At 40.8% G+C, this 25,378-nt stretch overlaps 1 protein-coding gene across 1 annotated transcript in view; it reads right to left on the reverse strand.

Annotated features, from left to right (window-relative positions):
• SNTB1 (syntrophin beta 1) overlaps positions 1–25,378 on the reverse strand; it is a 243,128-nt gene that overhangs the window by 140,886 nt on the left and 76,864 nt on the right. The window contains exon 3 of the mRNA XM_061171686.1: positions 998–1,214. Within this exon, the coding sequence (XP_061027669.1) occupies positions 998–1,214 (217 nt within the window). The remainder of the gene's footprint in view (positions 1–997; positions 1,215–25,378) is intronic.

Raw genomic sequence — 25,378 nt, forward strand, 5'->3', positions numbered from 1 at the left:
TGGGGACTTCTCTGGTGGTCCAGTGGTTAAGACTCTGTGCTTCCAATGCAAGGGGCAGGGGTTCGAGCCCTGGTCAGGGAACTAAGATCCCATATGCTGCGTGGTGCAGCCAAAAAAAAAAAAAAAAATAGGAATAATACATAGTATTATAGCTTATATTCATGGAAGGTTTTCCTGGGCTAAGCACTTCACATGGATTTCCTCATTTAATCTTCACAACTCAACGAGGTATTGATTTCAACTATTTCCATTTTACATACGACAAAACTGAGGTTCAGTGCTCTGAGAGACTTGTCCAAAGTCACATATACTGGCAGGGGCAGACCCAGGGAAGACACATAAGATCCTGACTCCATTGATTCAACTTCTTCCAGAACCAGAGCTTAGTATACAGATTCTTCATGAGGATAAAAGGAAGAAAAAGAAGGATGGAGGAAGAAAGAGAGGGAGGCCTAGCTTGACATATACATTCCTGCATCGTGGTCCTTTGAGGCTATTCTTTGGAAACCACTGAGTGTTTCCAGAACACAAGTACAGCCTGATAAAAGCTCTCTTTCAGGGCTTCCCTGGTGGCGCAGTGGTTAAGGGTCCGCCTGCCACTGCAGGGGACACAGGTTCAAGCCCTGGTCCGGGAAGATCCCACATGCCATGGAGCAACTAAGCCCGTGGGCCACAATTACTGATCCCCTGCTCTAGAGCCCATGAACCACAACTACTGAAGCCCGTGCGCCACAACTACTGAAACCCGCGCCTATAGCCTGTGCTCCGCAACAAGAGAAGCCACCGCAATGAGAAGCCCGTGCACCGCAACGAAGAGCAGCCCCCGCTCGCCACAACTAGAGAAAAACCCGCGCGCAGCAACGAAGACCCAACGCAGCCAAAAATTAAATAAATGAATAAATAAATTTAAAAATTTAAAAAGAAAAAAAAAGCTCTCTTTCAACCGCAGAGGCCAAAGAGCAGCTGAGATATGGAGGAGGGCGTTAGCCGTCTTTACCTGTTCTCAGGGTCAGCCAAGGCCATGCTCCGAGTGACAAAGCACATCTTGAGAGGGATGCTTTTCCGGTCTCTATGGAAGGAGAAGGATTGCGATGACAGAGGATCTGAGGAGCCGCCCCCTAACCGAGGGGATTCTGGTGGTGGCGTTTCCCACCCGATCTCGGATACTGGGGAGCCTTTCTTCACGTAGGGTGTGGCTTCCCGCATATACTTCACTGCAAGCAAAAAGACAACAGTAAGCACTTTTCAGTACATCAGGGCTGAATTTCTGGAAAGTCTGATGGCATTTTTGAAACTTGTATTAGATAAGCTCTTAAACAGAGACTCTTAAAGTCTGAACAAGATTCAGAATTTCTATTCCTGTCACAATAGTTACTCTGTTCCTTAAATTATGCACCAACGTGGTTTTTAGAACTTGCCATCAGGATAACCTGAACTTGAGAATTACTCTCAGCTTTTTTCAATTATGACAATTTCTATCTTTTCTGATTATGAGGTGCATTCTGGGAAAGAGGCTGATAAACAAATGGGCAGAGAGTGAGAAAGCACATCTTAGGCTAAAAGACACACAGTTATTCAGTATAGATGTAGGGAATCTGGTGGCCACATTAACTATCCACGTCTCCATTATTCTGTTGAGAAGCAAGGATAGGCTTTTCAATTTAATAGCATTAAGAACATATATGCAGGGACTTCCCTGGTGGCTCAGGGGTTAAGAATCGCCTGCCAATGCAGGGGACACAGGTTCGATCCCCAGTCTGGGAAGATCCCACATGCCACAGAGCAGCTAAGCCCGTGCACCACGACCACCGAGCCTGCGCTCTAGAGCCCTTGAGCCACAACTACTGAGACCGCATGACACAACTACTGAAGCCCGCGCATCTAGAGCCCATGCTCCGCCACTGCAGTGAGAAGCCCGCGCACTGCAATGAAGAGTAGCCCCCGCTCGCTGCAGCTAGAGAAAAGCCTGTGCACAGCAACGAAGACCCAACACAGCCAAAAATAAATAAATAAAATTTTGAAAAAATTTTTAAAAAGAACATATATGCCAAGAAATACATAGAAGAACACTTATTTTGTAATGGTAAAAATCTGTGATGGCAAAAATATTACTTGTATGAGCCGAAAACTAGAAACAACCTAAATGTCCACTAAAAAGAAAGAGGACAGGTTAAATAAATTGTAAGACGTTTATACATTCATTAAAAGAAATGAGATAGCTATAGATGCGTTGATGTAGAAAAACCTATAAGATCTATTAACAGTTTAAAAAAACTTTAGAGAACAGTGCATATACTGTACTCATTTTGTGTATAAAATCATAGATATTTATCCTCGTATAGCTACAACTATTTCTGGATAGAAATCCAAGAAAATGTTAATGGTAGTTAGCTCTAGGAGTGGAACTGAAAGTCAAGACGATGGAAAAATAGACCTTTACTATTCATTTATTACTCTTTTATACCATTCTCATGTTTAGCCATATGCATATATTACTTTATAAAATTTAAAGAAACAAAATCATTTAAAAGCTGAATGGAGCAGACTAAAATTCTGCTCTTTGATATGTTTACTTGGTCTTAAGGTGGTATTTGCCAATTCTAAATTTAAGCATTTGGTCCTTGGACAGCTTTCAAGTTGACAGGGCAACTGGATCCTTGGAATATGCAATATAAGCTTCCATATCCTTCTCTCTGTCACTTACATGGTCTGGTTCTCTGCTGCTTGGGGCTGGGGGAGGGATTTGGCTAAGTCCCTTAGGGGTATTTGTTATTACAAAAGGCAGGGGATTGGAATGGGTGCAAACCAGGGGGCACTTCCTCCAGATCTTTGGTGACTCAATTCCACAAACTAGTGCCTTCCCTGTGTAAGACTTGGACTCAGGTTCATGGAGACTGCAGGAAAAAATAATACGTGGTTTCCATACTTAAGAGTTTTACAAAATCATGCCTGACTGTAGTGGATGCTGTTGGTGTCCCAGCAGATCCTTTTCAGCAGCCAGGGCACCTATATCTTAGCTGCTGTGTGTTGGCTGAGAACAATTCTTAGCTGCTCTCCTGCTCTGGAAAGCTGCTCTTGGACCATCAGAAGCCGTTAAACCTGGGAGACTATAGAGCTGCTGCCCGATTCCCCAGACAGAGGCTCTGCTTCTAGGGAACCCCACCTAAGACAGTCGCATAAAACAAGTACATGAACTGTGGCATAAAGCAGGATGAGCTATAATAAGAATAAAGGACCTTGGAAGAATTCATCAGACAAATGGATCTAGGGGCTTGAGTGACAGGTTAGGTTTGCAACAATTTAATAAGCAGACCAAACATACCCAGATGCATGCCATATGGATCTATATATTGGGGGACCCAAACTGAATATCAAAACCAGCCACATGAATTTAAGACAGAGGAGATGTCATTTAGCACCAACACATATTTAAAAAGATTTCAGGGTTTTCACTGAATATAAGTGCAACTGGGAGAAAACAGCTCCACGGTCGCTGCAAACCTGTTAGCACAGGTTGCAGTTACAGAAGAAGAAAGGTGATTCATGGACAGTGTATTTCAAGGAATATTGTTTATTTCTGGGCAGTGTATTTAAAGAGGAGCACAGACATACCTACAAACAAATGCAGAAAATTTAGTGGGGCAGAATTAAGCTGTCTAAAAACTGGAATAAATAAATTCTCATTTGAAGGTACTGAATTTCCATCTCTAAAAATGTTTTTGCAGAAGCCAGAACTCTGCTTAGCTTCGTATATTGTAGAATTATACTTACTGATATATGGGAAATTCAAGTATCACCTGAGATTGAAGATTCTACTTTGATTGTATTATTATCCTTCTGGCTGGAGTAGGGGGTGAGCGTTGTGGAGGTGAGAATCCAGGGATGCTTCATGGAGTAGGTGGCATCTGAACTTGGCCTTAAAGGGTAGCTAGGACTTTAAAAAGTAGAGGTAAGAATAACAGTCCTTCTTTTATATAATGTACTCTGATTTATAATTTCTATCGCAATTCCATAGGAAAGGAAAATTGGACCTCAGTTTGGAAGGGGGATAAAGAAGAACATTTATCATACCCTTCATGATGTGCCAAGTATGAAATCAGGCACTCTTCCTTAGTACCTATGTTTCCTCTGAGAGCTTTAGATGTGATCTCTCCTTTTCACCAGTGTTGGGAAGACAGCTCAGCAAAATCCCTAAATGAGTCTTGAGATCTCTGGCACCACCAGAAAATAAGATTCAATTTCAAGGAAATAAAGGAGACTAAGAGATTATCATCATTGCTCCTAAGCAAGATACACTAAGATCACTGAGCTATTTCCATATCTGTCCTGAGGAAGAACAAGCAACAACACCACAATCCTGCTTAAAGTTCCTTTGTTCAGGAGTCCTGCTTCTTTTTGATATTTATAGGAAGTGGAGAAACTTGTTCTTGGGTATAGCAACGAGGGCAAAAGAAAATTGTCTTGGATTTGTCCAGAGGCTCACAATTTCTGGCCCAAGGGAAGTAATAAAATTGTCAGACGATCCCTTCTGAGGGATATTCCAAGTAGTTTCTACAAGATTTGGTCATCAGTTATGAGCGTAATTCTACTGTCAAGCAGTGCCCTCTCCAATCACCAACTGAGGCCTAAGGCTAAGTCCCCTCATTCGGAGAGTGAAAGCACTGCAGCCATGTCTGGGTGTTGTAAAGCAGTGCCTCTAATAGGAAATTAAGAGTGTGTGAAAACTTTCCGTGGTTCTTTGTGCCTAGTGTCCTGAAATTTCTACACACTGCAATCAAAATAATGAGTGTGGTCTAATTCAGGGAGGGGAAGATGTTACCTAAGACTAGATTTGACAGCAATAGGTACCCCAAATTATAGTGTATTAAATAATATAGAGGTTTGCTTTTACCGAAAGTCTAGTGTGAAAGAAAAGGGCTGCTAGGGCAACTCTGCTCCCTGAAGTTTTTAGGTCCTCAGGCTTCTGCTCCTTTTCTGCTCTACATTGCTAACCTGCCATCTAATGACCCAAGAGGGCTGCTTGGGTTCCAGCCATCATGACCAAATTCCCATCAGTAGGAAGAAGGAAAAAGTCAAAGACACACTACCCTTCTTCCTTCAGGGTCACTTTTCAGAAGCTGACACACTATCTACTTACAACCCATCAGCCAGAATTTAGTCACATGGCCACTTCTACATGGAAAAGAAATTTACTTTTAACTCTGGACAATTCTATGCCAACCTGGCTAAAAGCTGGTGGGAGGGGAGGCTATTACTGTGGAAGAAAAAGAGAATAGACATTAGGGGACAATTCTTAGCTTTTGCCACAGGGAGATAGCCCTAACCGTGCCAGCTTAACACAACTAGATTTTATAAGATATAACCACAAGTAAATGTATTGGAGCAATCAGTAAAAAACACAATAACTAGGTTTCATGAACTCTGATAAATGTTTGCTGTGTACTAACTCACTTGAACCTCACAACAACCCTAGGATACAGACATTGCAATCATTCCCATTTTCCTAAAGACCGTACAATAGAAAGAGAGAGAGAGTAACTCATAAACTCAAGTTAGAGTGCAGGAAAGTGGCAGACACATGAGTCAAATCGAGGCAGCCTGGCTCCAGAGTCCTTACCTTTAACCATGAAGCAATACTGTTTCTCGCACTTTTAAAAAAATTAACTGGATGAGTGTGTGTGTGTGTGTGTTTGTGTGTGTGTCTGTGTATTTAAGCCAACGTTTTCATGTACTGGGAGAAAACATCCAATTAAGAGGCTATTTGCCTATAACATAAGAGAGCTGGATTTTGTAAGGCTGAAGTAGTAAACTATGGCATTTCAACAAATGCCTTTTAAGGCACTGTCATATGTGTAATAGAGGGTTTAACCTGGCAGAACTGAACAGCTAGTGTCTGCATAATTAGACCGCCATGTGCTTACAGACAGTAATTTCAGGCAAAGAACTGTTGAAACTGATCAAGAAGCAGCCAGGCCCAGGCTCAGGGCACCTCATAATCAGGACTAATTAATAAATCATGCCCTTTCTGGGCATCATGAATTAAAAACCATGGTTGAGCAATTAAAATTCCAATCTTCCCTTACAGAAAAGGGGGAGAAGAGAAATGAGAAGTGGTCTCCAAACCAATAACGCACCAAGTCACTTTCAATATGTTTCCAGTTTTTCATCTGAAAGATGGACAGCTGTGAAGATTTCAAAAGAACATTCAGGAAAGCCCACGTTTGCAAAGGCCCCAAGTTGCCACAATTAAATCTTTGTTGAGGAGGCCAGGTGACATTTGAAAGGAAAAGCACACACAGGCTACTAATGAGGAAATGCTTTAGGCAAATCCAATCAACTCTCCTACCAGGCCGGTTTCTGAAGAACCAGCAAGTCCCTCTGTTATGTGCAAATTTTCTTCTTAAAAATAACAACAAGACAACCAAAAAAGGGATTTCCAGATTACAGGAGGAAAAGAAATATTTCACTACTCTAGGGGATGTGAACATGAAATGTACATTTTCTAATGTGATTAAGGGGAAAAGGGATCAGCCTGAGGCAAGAAACCTGAGTATTCGGACCTTCAGTGAAACTTGCAAATTGGGGACAAGTTGTTGACAATGGGGTTTGCTGACTCGATGTAATACGCAAGAGACTTCTCTTAATGCCATTTCCTGGGTCATCTTAGGAAAGATGCAGAGGGAGATCATCAATATTTCCAAAAAGACCAAGAAATGATGAAAGAGGTAATCTAAGCTTCTCAGAAACTGTAGCTAATCTCTCAGGAGGCTGAGCGGTGAACTGGAAAGAGAATTGGCCCTGGGAGTCGGGGACCTGGTTCCAGTTCCAGCCCTGTCGCTAACTACCTCTCTAGCCCTGGGCAAGTTATTTCACCTTCCGGACCTCATTCTCCTCACATGTCAGGGGTGGGAAATAAGGCTCCTATCCTTCAAACATTCGATGATTCCTTGGGAAATCACTGTTAAACATTTAACATCACTGCTAAAATGTGTGCCAAATCCCTAGGCCTTAGGCAGATGTGCCTTCTGACTTTTTACCAAACCCTATGGGCACCTGACAAATGAAAATAAACCTATGTTGAGGTTACTTTTTCTTTGCTTTGGCACAGTGGCCTAGAAGAATCATTGTTTTCATTCACTTTCCAATATTTTTTTCACTTATATTTTGCCAGGTGGGTCCTTGAGGGTAGGATTTTCAGACATTTGAAGGATGACCAAAAGGTTCTCATGAGGTCATAAGGACATTGTGGGTGAGGATACTGAATTTTAATATGTGGAGTCAGGACTAAAATAAACTGGTTATGAATTTGCTAAGCCTCTAATTTAAAAACTAACTCAAAAATTACCCTATTTTCTACAGCATAGTCATTTGAGGTGACCTGCCTTGACTCTTCAACAAAGCAAGCTCATTGTCACCAGGGATGACAGGTGGACCCAGGGAAAGTATCCTATTCCATGAGTCCTACAACCACCCAGAAGGATGCTGATTGGTTTAGTTATCCATTAACTGAACAAACATTTAATGAGCTCCTGCTATGGGCATGGCCTTTAGTGCTGGAGTTATTTTAGTGAACAAAACAGACTGGGTGCCTGCCCTTGAGGTGCTTACATTCCAGTGTATATGAGCAGGATCGGGGTGTGGTGGAGACAACAAACAAACAGACAGATGTAGAACTCTGCTCTGAAAGAGACACCCACTAAAGGACTTGGGTCTGTCCCAATTCCTACAGAGCCATTCTGGCCCTGTCCACTTCCTGTCAGTTGACTACCTCTTGGTCCCCCTGGTCCACACACCAGCCACAGAGAAATACTATTTTAATACTCTGAACATACCTCTGTTCTTTGCACATGTGTTTTCCTCTGCATGGAAAGCTTTCTGGCAAACTCCTCTTAATATCAAGTAAGTCTCAATTCAGGTAAGATTTCCTTCTTGAAGTCCTCCAGGCATGCCTCCCCTAAGCTCCAACCATGGTTTGTGGCAATCTCCACTGATATTAACAGCATCAGGACATAAACATAATGATGATGGCTTATGCCATGCAAGGCACTGTGCTGGTTCATCTCAACAAATATTTAAACACTTACACATCACGTGCAGTTATCTGTTCACATATAGGTCTCTCTGGTGGAATCATAAGGTCCTCAAAGTTGAGTGACTACAGTAGAAGTGAAAACTCTACGCTCTGGAACCACACTGCATAGTTTCAAATCTTGCCTCTGCCACCTGCCAACTATGTGAGCTTGGGACAATTTTCTCAACCTTTCGGTGGCTCCATTTCTCCATCTGTAAAGTGGGGGTAAAGAGTAGTGCCGGCTTCAGAGAGCTGCTGTGAGGATTAAATGAACTAACACATACGAAGGGCTTAGAACTGAGGCCGGCCAGCACAAGCTAAATGTTCATTAGTGTTAGAAAAAATAAAAAATTGATATTCTCATCTATATCCACAGCAATTAACACAAAAGTCTGGCTGTAAAACATGGAAGTTCTGAGAAAATGGAAGACAAAGTTAGTAGGATCTCCAAGATATGATTTTTCACAGATTTGTTCTTCAGGAGAAGGAGGCTTATAACAGAAGTAGCAGAGGCCAAAGAGTATCTGTCACTGATCCAAGGTTTCAAGACAAAGGAGTAACAGATGAAGCTCAGAAATCCTTGTCCTCTATCCTGAAGAATGAAGGTTGGCAAGTTCTTTCTGTAAAGGGCCAGATATAAAATTTGTTGGTCCTTAGGGTCTTGGTCACAACTACTTCCTTCCATTGTAGCATGAAAGACACACAGATAATATGTAAATAAATCAGTGTGGTTGCATTCGAACAGCATTTTATTTACCCAAACAGGCAGTGGGCCTTGTTTGAACAAAGGGCTTTAGAATACGAACTAGCAGCTACTGACTACTCACTATGCATCCGGTCCTACTCTAAATGTCTGAAGTATACTAGCTTATTTAAAAGCAATTCTATGAAGTAGGAATATTATAATGCCTACCTCACAAGCTAGGGGAGTGTGGCATGGAGAGTTGAAGTGACTTGCCCAAGGTCACACAGCAGCAATTGGCAGAGCCAGGATCTGACCTGAGGGAGTCCGGCTCCAAAGCTTCCGATCCTAATCAATTTCCGTGTTCTTTCCTTGTACTCTGGATGCTGCCTCTGCACATGGCTAGGTGCTTATGCCTGAATGAATCCTGTTTGTCCAACCATGAAAATTTTAGACGTCATGCTTTTAAAAAGACTTTTTTGTCTGGAATGTTTTTCTTATACTCCTTTTCTTATATGAATCCAAATCTTACTCCTATAATTTATATTCTCTGATGGTGGCTCTACTCTGCAGAGTACACAAAGCATTTAGAGCACTTATAAACAGATAAAATATACATATTTGGCTTTACAGAAAGAAGAAGACAAGCCTGGCAAAAAGGAGGCTGGAACCACTAGTACCTTCCTCATTTGATATCCAGTTGTTATCAGGTTCCTGGTCCACATTCTCTCAGGGCCTAAAGGAGTTAATGGATGACCTAATGTATGACAGGCATCATAGACGTTGCTTTTACTATTTTAGGTCCCTAAAGAGTTGCTGGAAGAGGGGCCTAATGCCTTAGATAACAAAATAAGGATTTAAGAGTTTCACCCAAGCCCAAACTAAATAAATGAAATATAATAGGGATAAGACGGAAAGTTCCGTCATTGCGTATTCAAAATAAAAATCATTGTAACATGTAGGATAGGAGAACTGTACTATAAGCAGTTTTGTGTGAAGAAAGGTTCTAGGGATGGCCATGGTTATGACTGCATAATAAAGTAATAGGACATTAGGCTTCAATGATACACGTATGGTGTTCAGAAGAGGATAGTTCCCCTCTTTGTCACCTTGATCAGCCCATACCTGAAGCCCTAATGGGTTAGACAATGTTCAAATGAGGGTAAAGAGGATAACCGGCTTGTCAAAGGTTCAAGAAATAAAGAAAACATAGGTTAAATGAGAGGCATTAGCTCATAGTAGTGAAGAGCATAAACTCGAGTCTGACTGCTGGGGTCCAACTCCTAGCTTTTCTATCACCAAGCTCTTGAGCAAATAACTTAGTGTCTTCATGTGTTATTTCTTTCACCTATCTCATAGGTATTGTGAGGATTAAATGAGTTAATATAAGTAAAAAAACTTCTAAGGAACTTGGCATAGTAAACACCATAAGGGTCAGTTACCATTATTAGAAGGGAACCTAGAAAAGCGAAGATTGATGGGGCCTAAAGAACAGAAAGCTGTGCCAAACTCACTTTGTGTATCTCTGCAGGGTAGAGCCACAGTCAGTGAAGACAAATTATAGATGTTATATTTGGGTTCAATGTAAGAAAACACTGTGAAGTAGTGAGTTCCCTATTGCTAGTGACGTTCAAGCAGAAACTGGATGAGCTTTCTCCCACGTTGCAGAAAAGATTCTTTTACTCTGCAGAAGAACAGATTGCTTCTAAAATCCCTTCAAGCTGTCATGTTCTATGTTTTTCCCGGAATGTGGTTCATTAAGATGCGGAATCCAATGATTCCAATACAGTGAGGGCAGGTCATGGTTGTATACCATGCAAAGTCATGCTGTACATTTCTTTATTATTATATGCTGATTAGCTACATATTAGTTATGTGACAATGGGACAGTTTGTTACAATATCTAAATCTTAGAATTCTCACTTATAAAATGAGGAAAACAGTGTCTTCTTTAGAGAGACAATAAAATGAACTAGTTTAATAAATGGGCTCTAGAGTCACAGAATCTGGGTTCGAACCCCAAATCTTCTACTTTACAAGCTGGGCTTCTTTGAGCAAGGTATGTAACCTCTCTGAACTTCAGTAACCTCACCTGATAATAACACGACCTATCTTGTAGAATTGTCATGAGGATTAAATAATTTTTAAAATGTATGCAAAGCCGTTAGAACAGTGCCTGGCACATCCTTGGCACTCACATATAACTATTGCTATTATGTTGCTGTTACTGTTGTTAGGAAATTTAAATGAGAACATGTATTGCAAGAATACCAATCTCTTTTCTAACTCTAGGAACTGTCAAAATCATCAGTGCTTAGCACATAAAGTATCATTTCATTCAGGCATTTACTGCACATAAATTAAATCTGGGGGTTGCTACAGCATATAATTCAATACACACACACAATTGGACCGAAGTGTATTCATTAGGTATTAATAAGTACTTGAGAGAATATGGATTAACAATGTCTACGGACTTGATCCTCCAACAATTTGCCAGTAAGCTCTTCACCATGGCAAATAATCATAGTTTATCTTCCTTCGGAAAATACAGTAACTGTTTTAACAGCTATACCCTAACATCTGAAGACAGGAAATGAGTAATGGGCAGAAAGGATGTCTGAATGCTCAAGTCCTAATATTGTTTTTACTCTTTCCTAGACAGAAGATCATGTGTGAATAGGGCTTTACGTCAAAAGGCAGGAAGTGCTGCTCTCACTTCCTCCTGACAGGTATCTCTGGAAAATAAACTTCTATTATTCCAGATGTAGCTTGGTAATAACATCCTGCAAATCAGACTTGGGGCTCAATAAACTTGCAGTTACTTTTCAGTGGCAGAAGCCCAGAGTCATCAAGCTTTTCCGAAAGAAACCACATTAAGTAAACAAAATATCATTACCAACGACAGGCTCAGGCCATGTCTGAGATTTTTTTTTTCACCCTAGCCTGGATATGCTGCAGACCTAAAGTGATTGTAAAAGCATCTGAGAGTAAAGGAGATGGGGGTGCGGGCTTTGAAACATTAGGGTCCATTAAACTGGACGATGTTATGAATACCTGCCATTTTCAACAGGCTTTATCGTTTAAAACACTTCTAAGGGCACAATCTCATTTCATACTTACTGTCCTCCCCACTGAACTATGCATGATCTCCAAGTCCTGTAAGAATCTGGCTGTGCATTTATTTGCTTGAGATTTCCATGGCCCAGGAGGTAAGAGCCTAACAACTTACCCCACCAAATTCTACCCCCTCCCAAGCACGCATACATGCACACAAACACATCTTGCTCAACAGAACTAATGCCTATTGGTCACACCTGATGCACTGGATTTTGTCCTATAGGCCAAACTTAGCTTGACCTTGCTTACAAGTCTCTTGGGAGAGGAATTGCCAAGAACTACAAGAACCGATCAGGACGGCAGAGGAGAAGCCTAAGCAAGCTTCTTGGATCTGATTGCCAGATCCAGGAGACTAAAACCTCACAAGTTTTTCCTCTAAGCCTCCAGAAGCTTCTCTTGACTCTGAGCAGCCAAGATAGAAGGGCTTGTTTTGTTGTTTGGTTTGTTTTTTATGGAGCTAAGGAAGGAGTGATGGTAAGCATCAGCAAAGAGATACAACTTTTTGTAATAAATAGACCCATAGGAAAATTTAACAATAAAAAAGGTGGACAAATTGGGGTTCAGAGGGCTTAACTATCTTACCTCAAGGAAGAAGCAGGCCTGGAATCTGGTCTTTTATGTTCTAAATCTAATATCTAATCTAATAAATCTAATAACCCCTGCTGTAGCAATGCAAATGGTCCAAGTGACATGGAGACATAGGCTAGATTATTGTGACTAATAACTAATGAGTTGCTATTGGTGCTGGAAAAACCTGTGGATATTGGGAGGATTAAATTAATAAACATATTCTGTAATGATTATATCAGAATTCAAATTGTCAAAATATTCCACATCATAAGGGAAAGATCTAAAAGTAGCAAAGGAAAAGACTAAAAAATTAGAGAGCCTCCTGGCATGTTTGATGAAATAAAAAGAGGTAACAGAAAACCAGTACTATAAATAGAAGGGGAAATAACTACAGACACAAAAGAGACTAAAAAGATAATAAAATAAAACTTCTGACATATTTAGGATAATGAATTTGAAGACTTAAATGAAATGCACAAACTCCCGGGGCAGGGGGCGGGGGGAACCTTACTAAAACTAAGTAGAAATAGGAAGCATGGCTAGTCCTATAACTCTTAAAGGAATAGAAACACCGGTCAATATTCTTCCCACAAAGAAAACAGAACCAGAGTTTATTAGTGAATTCTATCAAATTTTCAAAGAATAGATGATTCAGATCTTAATCAAATTATTTCAGAAAATAGACAAAGAAAGAGCCTCCCCAATTTATTCTATGAAGTTAATATAACAAAACCAGACAAGAAAAATTTCAGAAAGGAAAACTGCCAACCCATTTCATTCATAAATTAAAGCAAAAATAGCAAACAAAAATATCAGCAAACCAAGCCAAATAGTATATTAGAACACAGTACAAATTTGGATTATTTGGAGGCAAGATCAGTTAAATATAAGAAAATATATAAATGTCATTCAGTATGTTAACAGAAGAAAAGGAGAAAAACATACGATTACTTCAATGAGAAAAATCATTTTATAATATAAACTAGCAAGCAGTTTTAATGAAACAAAAAAGCCCTTTGTAAACCAGAAGTAGAAGGTAGCTTCCTTAACTTGATAAAACAAAACACACACACACACACACACACACACACACAAACAAAACAAAAGAAAAAAACAACACTTGACATCAAACATTCTAAATGAGGAAATGCTGAAAGTACCTCCTTGAAAATCAGAACCAAAATAATGATACCCATTATTACCACTCTATTCAGTATAATACTTGAGGTCCTAGGCAATGTTAAAGGACAAGAAGCAATGAAAAGTATAGGATTGAAAGGTTAAAAAAAAAAGAATGAATAAGTGAGAGAGTGAAGAAAGAAAGAAAGGAAAAAAAGAAAAAGATGTAAGGTAAAGTACTTAGAGCTCATTATACCTGGATTTCCATCCTGGCTGGGGTCCTAATTTTCTGTGTGGTCATTAGCAAATCATTTAACCTCTAATGTTCTTAAGCTTCCTTATCTATAAAATCCAAGCTTTCAAATACCTTGGTTAATTAGGTAGACAGTGATGCCATTAAAAAGAACAGAAAATATGTGAAGAAGTACAGATTTGGGACATGACAGTAAACTATTTCGGTTTTGAAGATGTAAGGTTTGAGATGTAGACAGACCATCCATGAAGATAAAGCGATCAAAAGGCAGTAGAACTGTGAGTCTGAAGCTTTGGGAAGTGGTGAGAGCTTCACCTCAATCCCAGGGGGAGGAGGGAATACAACAGTCATAACGGTTAACACTTATTGAGTGCTAACTAAAGGTCCAGAATTTTACATAGATTACGTCTTTTAATTCTCACAACAACCTTGAAAGATAGGTACTCTTATTATTCACAGTTTACTGATGAGGACACAGAAGTCAAATAAATTACTCTAAGGCCTCACAGCCTCAAAGTCATGGTGTTTCACTCAAGCCTGGATCTAACTGCAAAGTTCTTCCTCTTCCCCACTGTGCTGTGCTAAGCTGCCTTTTGGAATCCAAACTGATGTAGAATCTACTCTCCTGAATGAGCTCTGAGATCTTGAGCAAGTTGCTAAGCCTCTCTAAGCCTGAGATTTCTTCTCTTCAAAATGAAGGAAACAATACTAATCACATGGGGCTGTTGTGTGTATTAAAACCGATACTATATGTATAGTGTCTGTTATTTTAAAAGGCACACGTAGCTCCCTTTATCCTTTCCAACCAAGGCAAACTCCCAGAGACAGACATAGAGAACTAGAACACTAGGACAGAGGGAGCTGGCAGGTGTATATCACCCAGGAGTCATTTTAGGGATTCCAACCTTAGTGATATTTTCTTATATTCCAAGTAATCCACATCTCCACCACTGCCCCCTGCCCCATCTTCTTTGCAGACAGCTAAGGGCCAAGCAAAGGGCAAATGTAAAGATCAAAGCTGAAGAAGGAAGTAGCTGTTGAAATCAACAGATGACTTAAACTTTTCCTCCTGTTCTAAAACACTATCTATGTTCCATGATCTAATCTGGGAGCAGGAAAGAAGAAGGAGGAGGTTGTGGGTGTTATGAAGGGAAAGCTCAAACTAAACAACAGGAAGATGACTGGGTTATTCAAGAACCAATATAGTTTAGGTAAAAGATTACAGACTGAGAGTCAGTCCAATCTGGCTTATGCTACTGATTCCTCCACAAATGGCTACATGGAACATTTCCTGACCTCCCTGAGCTTCAGTATCTGCACCTCTTAAATGAGGCTAATACGTGTAACTCATATATTTACTATAAATCTTCAATTAGATCATGTTTAGCACATATGCAGAACACCCTGAAGAGACAGCTGGTCGACCATGAAGGCATATTTCCTGCACTTAGAGAAGAATGCAAACCGAAAATCCTTTTGGCTTGTGCAAGGGACAAATCATTACTTGTGGTAAAACATTGGAAACAGGTGTTCATTGGCAGAAGCTAAAACCAGAGTTTTAACAAGCCTGGGACAAGCAGCTTGAAAGATATCTCAAATCAATTTTGTGGTTCATAACATTACTGATAGGCAGTACTAATATGATGATATGGTTAACTGACTCTACGTATGAAACGCAACAGTTTTCTACAGGCTGAAAGAGTACCTGGACTATCTTAATGTAAATAACATCTATAAATATTGCATAGTTTTAAACAAATCATTTAAAAAAATCTTTATATACTCTAAATTTTGTTGCCCCAAGGCAAAATCTCCCCCAAATCCCTCTGAGGCAAGGTCCTACAAGCGCCCTCTCACCAGCTGAAGGGTTGCAAAATGGAAAATCCTGGCTGTGAATTATAGACTAGACATTCTTATTGTCTATCGTCCTGGGTATCCAGGCTTCGCTCCATGCAAACATGCCATGGAAACAAAAGCTGCAGATGTTGTCAGCCATCTTGAACGAGAAAGTTTAAAGTATTTCTTCATGAAAAAAAATACATAAGTGTTTTATTTCCTATCAAGCTCCAAACTTTTCACTCCTTCTTCTTTTTTGTTCAACAGGTAGTGCTTATCTAAAATATATTACCTTGTTGGACAAGCCTACAAGTCATGCAGGATTGGTGACCTAAGCCAGCTCAAGAGGGCTCTGATATATAATAATCAAACATTTATAGTCTAATATGCTATCTATAATAATAGAGGCGAAACTGGAAAAACAAACTTCACCATCAAAGCCATATATTCTGTTTATCATGTCTCAAAAAGACTCTTCTTCTTTTTTTTAAATCCTTGAGTAACACTCAAACACTTTTTAAATGGAATATCCTGCTTTAAGAAAGTCTACCTACATTAAACTATATAATATACTAATTACTTCCAAAAGATGGTCCCTTCCAGTTCTACAATCATTTACAAACATTAAGACATTTCAGTGAATCATTCCCAGAGTTGATGGAATCATAGATTTATAAGTGAATTACACTCAGAATGAATTTTCTCCCAGAACTTGGAAAAATACATGACATTATACACACCGCATATGAAGTACATATGGTAATAAACTGTTCGACAATGCTGTTGCCAAAACAAGGAAGTCAAGGAGAGAAGTACTGGAACTACTGACTCTTAGCTTTACATGCATTTCTTTAATATGATGATAAGTTAACTATGTAGTCACTTGGACAGGTATAAAAGAGACAAAGATTTCACATTATAATACATATAGGTAAATAATACAGTATAATACAGTAAACCTGTGAATAACAGAAGGGCATTTATTCCTCCTTTAACCAAAATGGTGACAAATAATAGCAAACATTCATTGATAATTCATAGACACCTATGGACTCTCTATGAATGGTTATATTTATGCCTCACAGCAACCCATTTTACATATGAAGAAGATGAAGCTCAGACAGGTTTACCTGCCCAACATCACATGCATAGTCAGTTGCAGAGTTAGAATTTTGATTCCAGCACTAGCCATTAGCCATTACACATGCTGTGAATCTGTGACGCTGGCCCCCTTCTCTTTGCTCATTCCAGTAACCACTCATGTGCTTTTGGAAACCCATCTCTATTCCCAGGAAGAAAAGTATCTGAAAACTCATTGACCTCATAGTGGAGTAATGTAAATATGACCATTCTTGGAAATTGTTTTAAGAGTGGAAAAACCTGGACTTATGAGTTACGTCACCTGGGTTGAGGCACAGTTCTCTCCTTCAGCTACATGACAATGGACAACTCATTTGGTCTTTCTAAAACTCAGGCTCCTCATCTATATATACTAATAGAAATCATAATTTTTAAAATTTAGATGTAATTCTCATAAAGTAAAGGGCTCAGATCTTAAACACATCATTCAGTCAGATTCGAAGAATGCATAATAAGACACAGAACATTTCCATCCACCTAGAAATTTCCCCCATGCTCTTTTTCAGTCAACCCTCCTTACTGTCCACTCCTAAAGCAACCTGATTTGCTTATTCTAGAATTGTCTATAAATAGAATCATACAGTATGTATATGTGTGTCTCTGGCTTCTTTGACTCAGCGTAATATTCTTGAGATTCACCCATGTTGTAGTGTGTAATAATAGTTCATGCCCAATAATAACAATTTGACAGAAGCATTAACATAATGTACGTTATGTACCTATTAAAGGCTCTACCAAAAAATAGTTATTATTATTCAAAAGAGGAAACCCAGGAACATGAGAGTGCTAGAGCCAAGAGGAGAATATCTAAATCTATCACAGGCTGGAGTATATTTGGAGAAAGGAGTCCATTATTAGCATCTCTCATATCTCATTCTTCATATGTTTAAGGACGCCCCATGTCAGAAACACATATATTTGGAGTTTGGGGTGGAACTGGATTGAATTTAGCCTTCCAAACGAGAAATTAATTTTTTGCTATGCAGATATGCCAAGAGTATCTTCCCAGTGTATTTCTGAAGCATTCCCTTTTGCCTACCACAGAGATAGCCGCCAACCTACATCAGAAGATTACATTTGAAAGACCAGCATGTGAAAAGCCATCCATAACGATCGCCTTCAGCAAGAGCCAAAGCTTATGCTGTCAGTTCTGGCCAGCTGTGTAATTCAATTTTTCCAAGGGAACTGGAGGCTGGCCCGCATAAGTATGACACCAATACTGCATTTCACAGAAGGCGATTTGGCCACAGTAAATAAATCCACACTAGAAAGAAACAGAATCATTGAGATGGATATTTTAAGTCCTTTCTGGCAAAGACATTCTTCACTAAAAGCATGGTCTTCAATCTAAATAGGAAGCAGATACTCTTCCCAAAGAGTTTTCCCAAGAATCAGTCTTAGAGGATGAGGTATCAGTATAAATTCCAAACCCTCAAGCAAAAAGTTCAGAAGCCTCTGTTAAGTGAACTAACAGAAGAGTTTTAGAAATGACCCCTTGTTCAGGTGGCAACTTCGGCAAGAATGATGCCCTACAGGGAAGCAACAAGATATACAAAATTTATTAAAATATCAAGTCACATTTGGAGCGAGGTGTAGAAGAAAATCTCCTCAAAGTTACTGCAAGCCTGTGGGTTTAAGTTTCTCTCCTGCAGAAACAAAATCTGCTCTTACATTCAACCCAAGCCACCTCTGATATTTATTGCATTTGCTGAATGCTAAAGGATCTGAAATGTTAAACCTCTTGATCTGTCAGCACTCTGGGATTTCTGTGAAAAGATGAGCTACATAATAGCACAAACTGGAGGAATTTCATGTACCCAAAAGACGTAAATCCCCATCACAGTGGAATTCTCTTTCAATACACAACTCTAGGAGTTGTAAAAAACAGATCCAACCTTTATCTTGTAATTTTCTCTTCTTTTCATTTTTCCTCGACATGCATAGCTCCATTTCCTTTAATAAGTAAAGTACATTCAAGGTCATTCATTCTCAACTTAAGTCACTCACTTCTCCAAAACAAGTTTAGATTAAATGCATGAAAGTCAAAGCGTGCGTTTGGTCTCATTAAGCTCACAATATCCTTAGGAGAGGAACAGGGAATTTGGTTCATTATCTTGTTAATGAAGGATAAATTGCTTATATTTAAGTGAGGTTTACAGTTTATATCTACCCAATGCTCAAGTTTCTTGATTCTCATCAAAATGTGAGGCTGGCAGTTATTCAACAGAGTCCAGAAAACAACAGCAAACAAGTTTGCATCACATGAGTTGTGCATCTGGGGGAGAAAAGTAGTTAAAAAGAGAAAAGAATACACTTGGGTTGTATGATTTAAAGATGTCCCCTTTAAAGAAGTGATAAACAAAAGAAGATGCCTAGAAGTATGATAAGCAAAGAAGATGGATAGGACTTGAGTACATTTCTATGCAGGATTTCAAGTGATGTCAAGTACTGAGACCAAGTACTTGGCAGAGACCAGAGGGTCCCATTGCCAGAAGTTGAAATAACAAGTAAGAGAGGTGGCATTCTTCTCCTTTCTTATTTCTCCTCCTCCTCGTTTCACATTTATTAAGCACTCCCTGTATTCATGATATTGTCCTGCTTGCAAGGCAGTGGGGGAAACATTCTGAGAAACTAACCAGAGTCTGGACTAATCAAAAAGCCAAATCTAACTCATCAAGGGACTAGGGTTTCTGAGAAAGCAATGAAGAGAACTAGCTGATATCAATATATGATGGTCCCATTTACCTTGGGAAATTCCTTCTGATTTAATCCAGGTACATTTCCTCAGTCCTGGCAGAACCCCAGGAATCCTCTTCTCAGTGAGTCACAGTGAGTGATTTAAATCATCTTCTCTCCGACCAGATTCTGGGCTCCTTCATAGACGAACAAACTTAAGTCTTTCTTCTGGCTATTTTAGGGCTGAGTTGGTACCGAATAAATGTTTTATGAATGCATAAATATATACATATATATGTATATATACATACATATATGTAAATATATATGTGTAACTAAATCAATTTGCTGTACACCTGAAACTAACACAACATTGTAAATCAACTATACTTCAATAAAAAAGTAAATATAAAATAAATGAATGAATGAATAAAGGAATACATTTTCCCACCTTAAGCATATCTGCCACAGACTAACTGCCCAAGGATAAAGTATATAGTCTGTGCGGAATTCTATTATTATTATTATTGACAATTTTCACTCGAAATATACTTCAAAGTATTGTCCCACATCAGTAATCTTAATTTTTTTTATCCCTATTTAAGCTATTCACATTATATTCTGTTATTTTCTTCACACCGTCACACAGAACAAAACTGATTCCTTAGCCAACATTCTAGGCAAACGACTCTATTTTGTGAAGGTCAATACTTATAGTTAATCATCTTTTCCAGCAGCTGACTTTGCAAATATGTGTGCTTCCTCACTCAGAGAGGATGCTAGAGATTAAAATATAGGTCTCTGTTTTGGGACAGTTGATGTTCCTGACTTTAGGGAATAAGAACTTTTAACAATCAGAAATGCCCTCAGCTACAAGCAGTGGGTTCCCTGTCACGGGAGGTTCCTCACGGAGGCTAGAAGTCCCCTGGGCAACCCCTTGGAGAGGAACTGAGCATCACGGTTTAGATGTCCTTGACCTTCTCTTCAACCTGAAATTCTGCATCACACTTCTGTTTAGACGCCCTTACCTTCTCTTCCACATGAAATTCTAAAATTTCATGATTTTGCACTGGAAATAGAAGTTGTTGCTAGCCCTAAGAAGTAGTTTTGAGGACTGCTAAATAATTCACGCAAGGGCAAAAGCTCAAGAGGTCCAGAGCCTGGGCTTCTCTGAAAAGCAATTTTCTTACTGATCCCCTCACAGGAGTTTTCACAGATTTTAATATTTTAGCCAAGAGAGCCGATCTTCTCTGCAGAAATCCTTAGGTTCCCCAGAAGTGGCCCTTTCGTTCATAATACGAGGCCCTTTAACTTGTCACTAGCCTTTCCCTGGCTCAACGCGCTTCAGGCTTTCTTGTGGATGACTTTTTCCCCTGTAAAAGGTGGTTCAGCCTTCCTGTGCCAACTAATCCTAGACCTGCAGGAGGCTGCCCAGGAAGACATCAGGCAGACTGATTAGAATACTCTGATTCTGATCCTCAGGCCACTAAGGACCTCGCTGATAATGGAAATGCAGTTTAATGTTCCTTTCAGTCCTGCCTAGATGATATGTAGTATCACTTGCTACCACAAAGCCCGGGATGCAGCCCATTGAACCCCATTCTATCGGCCCACTCTCTATTAAGACTGTTCTCCCACTGTACAAGTTTAGAGCTAAGTCACTGAGCCTTTGCAGAAAGACGGCCCGAGCCAAAGGAATGCTTGGGTGGCTCCAGTGGCCCAGGGAATATGATTAAAACTGCTGCTCATCAGCTGCCTTTTTGTTCCAACTTTGCCATGACACACTCTCTCTCTGATTTCAGTTTTACTGATGGAGATTCTCAGCTAGCAAATAACGCTAAGCCTCCAGAGCACTGAAGTTTGCCTTCTCCACCTCTTGCTGCAGAGGCTGGACGGGAGTCTACCCAGTTGGCTTGCATTATCAGATGAGACCTTCCCGCAGCATTGATGGTAAATAGTGAAGAATAATGTCCAGGGTGGAAGGAAGCCAGGGAGGGTCAAGATGAACTTTCTGTTGTGTGTTCCAGACACAGAAATGGGGTCAGGGTTAGAAGCTGCTTATTCAGTGCCCACACTTTTAGGGACAGGATCTTCAGGGTATTTTTAGAGAAAATAAAAATGAAATGAAAAACAAAGCCCTCTTTCCTCAAGTGGCTCAAACAAGAGAGCACTTCTAGGGTGCCTGAGGACAGGCTGAAGGTGGGAGAAAAGAGGTGTTAGATGTATCCACTCATCAGCTCTGAGAAGTCCTGCCCTTTGAACCAGGCAAGAGAGGACATCGCCCTGAGCTCTACTCTTAAAGAGCTCTGCTCTGGTCCTTCTCTGGCCACACCCCTCCCCATGGGGTGATGAATCCTGCAGGCCAAGGGAATTGCCCAGTTGGAGCTTGTGACTCCCTTCCTTTCAATTCCCTGGAATTTGCTGTCTAATTGGCCCCTGTCTTTCTTTCTGAGGTTGACTGAGCCAGAGTATGCCAACCTCAGGCTCAAAGAGGAGCAAAAGTAATGCATGTTTGTAGAGGCAGGGCTCAGACAGAGCTTGTGTGGGCTTAGCTGTCCACTCACATGAGCACAAAGCATGTAGTGGCGTCTGTGAAGCCAAGGGTGGAGACAGAGAGGACGAAGGTGTCCCCAGGGCCACTTCTCTGCCTGCTCTCCCACCAGCTCTCCCCTACCAGTTTCTGGACTGGAACTCCAAGGGATCTGAGAATTTTAAATATGATCCCGCAGAGGAGATGGCCAAATAGATTTTATTTAATTTTTAAAATCTGTTTGAAAATGTTAAAATATTTAGACCAATAGCATGTGGATCTTCACTTGTATTCATGCCCAGGGCTCTGAAAATATTAGGAGCAGGCCTGCTTCTGACACGTCCCTTGCTCACTAACTGCTCTTGGGAGGGAAAGGGAAAGAAAGACTAAGCATTATTTGGCAGGTGGGAAGTGAGGGTTTTGGAGGGCTGAGTACGAGGCACAATAGAGCTACCAGAACAGATGAAGAGGTTAAGGGAAATTAAAACGACCAAGAAGAAAGCAAAATAGAGCACATTTTCCCCCTGTGGGTCCTTAGAAACCCCAATATTACAAGCATTGAGGCAAAAGAATGTCAATTCTCTACAAGAAAGGAAGAATAGAATACTTTCTTCTGCCTGGGCTTTTGTGACTCCAGAGCTCCACTGATACCAAGAGTAGGAAAGTGCAATGGAGGGCATCGATCAGGACCTGCTTCCAACCCCAACTCTCTCACTGTGTCAGAAGCAGACAGCGGGGTGTAAGAAAGACTTGTCCAACTGCTGAGGAATTGAACAGAGAAGCAACTCATTAACCTGGTTGTCCAAGTTGTCTACAACTGGATTCCAAGCCACCATTCCCGACCCTCCCTCACTACCCCCTGTGCAAGTTCCCTGCTCCAGGAGCACCCCTGCTTTCTCGGACGCATGGATAATTGGCCTGGCCAAGTCACCCTGGTTTGCTCAGGTCAAGATGGCTGTTTTGTGGGCTTCCCTGGTGGCGCAGCGGTTGAGAGTCTGCCTGCCAATGCAGGGGACACGGGTTCGAGCCCTGGTCTGGGAAGATCCCACATGCCGCGGAGCAACTGGGTCCGTGAGCCACAATTACTGAGCCTGCACGTCTGGAGCCTGTGCTCCACAACAAGAGAGGCCGCGATAGTGAGAGGCCCGCGCACCGCGATGAAGAGTGGCCCCCACTTGCCGCAACTGGAGAAGGCTCTCGCACAGGAACGAAGACCCAACACAGCCATAAATAAATAAATAAATAAATAATTTAAAAAAAAAAAAAAAAAAGATGGCTGTTTCGGCCGATGTGCCTGCCTTCGGTCATCACCCCACAGAATGTTCTCCCAAAGCTGCGGCACACCCAGTGGAAGAAGATGGTCTCGTTGTCAAACTCACTTTCTTACTTTGGCTTCCTCCCAAGAGCAGAGCCCCAGATAACGACTTGGGTGCAGGTGGATTATTTGAAGGGTAATTCCAAGAAGCACAAACAAGGATGTGGGGAGAGAGAGAAACCAAGAAGGGAGAAGAGTCAATATGGTGTGCTGGGGTCGAAACGTACTTATTCACCCAGCCTTCACCTTTGCTCACACCATTCCTCCTATCATGGGATGTGCCTGACTTTTTTTCTCTCTCACGTAGGAACCCAATTACATGAATAGGGGCCAAGGCTCAGAAAACCCAAAGCTCTTGTTCTCCTGTTTGTAAAACAATTTCAAACTATCCATATATTTCAATAAAAATTTTATACTCACTATCAGGATAAGAACAGCTGTAAATTCTCTTAGAAGTCTGGGCTACCACCACACCTTCTGGTGATAGGTGATGTAGTGAATATATGGGCGAGGGCAAAGGGGCAGACAGCAAGATAAGGCAGTGCTCTCCAAATAATTTCTATCACCTCCTGGTGTGCCATGTCCAGAAGAACCCAGCTATCCCATAAGAGTGTGAGGACAAACCCCCTATGCCCTTTGGGGTTGCCCAATGCTAAGTGTATTAGACCTTGCCTGGCACCCAAACTCTGAAGCTTTGCTTTCTTCCCAGCTCCCTACTTGGCTTCTGTCCTAGGGGCCGGCAACCTAGTTCTCATACAAGCCTGCCATAAGCCAGAAAGGATAGATTTAAGCACCCTCAGCATAAGACACAGCCAATCAGTATCAAGTGCTCTTGACTCTCTGACTTTGTGACCCCATTCTGACAACTGGGTCTTTTCCTTATTCCTCAGATCTGCCTACCATTTCCTGTTCCTATCTGCTGCAAGTGAGTCCAACTTCCCAAACAACTAGTTGGCTCAAGTGGACAGGTCAAATTACGGGCTTTCCCTTTCTGCCTGACTCACTGCAGCCATCTGTATCCTGGACTGAGCTATGACAAGACGGATGAGAGACACACATAAGTGCTATGAAGGGCATCAACCAGGATCTTTTCCAAACCCAAACTCTGAAAACATATCAAGTTAAATGTCTTCTCTGTTGAGGTGACTTAAAGAAGTCACTACTGCTTTGGCAGGACTTTGGGGCTAATCAGAAAATGATGCTGCCGAATCACGGGTACCCACAATGCTAAGTCAGGAGTGGGTGAGAGAAGACATATTTATTTGGTGAGAAGGAAGGTGACCAACTACTTTACCCCTCCACAGCAGCCTCAAGCTACCAGTCATCAAGGATTTTCCGAGAACCTCTATCTACTGGGCTAAATTCAGACAGCAGCTTAAGAGACTTGAGTCAGGCATGAGGAAAATTTTTCTGACCATAATGAGGGGATTTAAATACTTGGGTGTATTCCTGAAGCAGTCTTGGGTAGCCTCCCTGTTTTCCAGCTTTTATAAATTTGTTAGACTTTGTGGGGGGATGCTGTATCAGTGGTTTCCCAGCTGAGTTCCAGAAAACTCTAGAGTGTCATGGAATCCTAGATCTCTACAACGCATGCTTTAAGGGGTTACACAAATATTTGTTTAAGATTTCATATTTTAGTGAAAATTTACCTTCGACTATTTTTTTAAATGGTAATAAAAAGTGGCACTCCCAGATTTAAATGTGTCTTATATGAAACTTTGACACATTGGCACACACCAAGGTGTGGACTCCTGCTACGAGGTTAATTCATGTTTGTACAGACCTTGAAATCAAGCTTCTCCTGCAGCACATACTCAGCTAATTGCGGTGGCATCTGTTAAATATTGATGACCACTCACAGATACTTACCTGTGTGGTCCATGATCTTCCCATCACAGCACAATCAAAACAAGATGCCAAGGCACGCATAAAACTTCAACTGCCATCCCTAACTTCCAATTAAAAAGGGTTGTCTAGCCAAAACAGCCTTATTACTCTAATTGGTTGCCTTCTTAATAAGTAAATGTGTAAAGCTGCACTTATGAAATAAATTCATACGAATATAA

Source organism: Eubalaena glacialis, chromosome 17, assembly GCF_028564815.1.
Source record: "Eubalaena glacialis isolate mEubGla1 chromosome 17, mEubGla1.1.hap2.+ XY, whole genome shotgun sequence".
NCBI lineage: Eukaryota > Metazoa > Chordata > Mammalia > Artiodactyla > Balaenidae > Eubalaena > Eubalaena glacialis.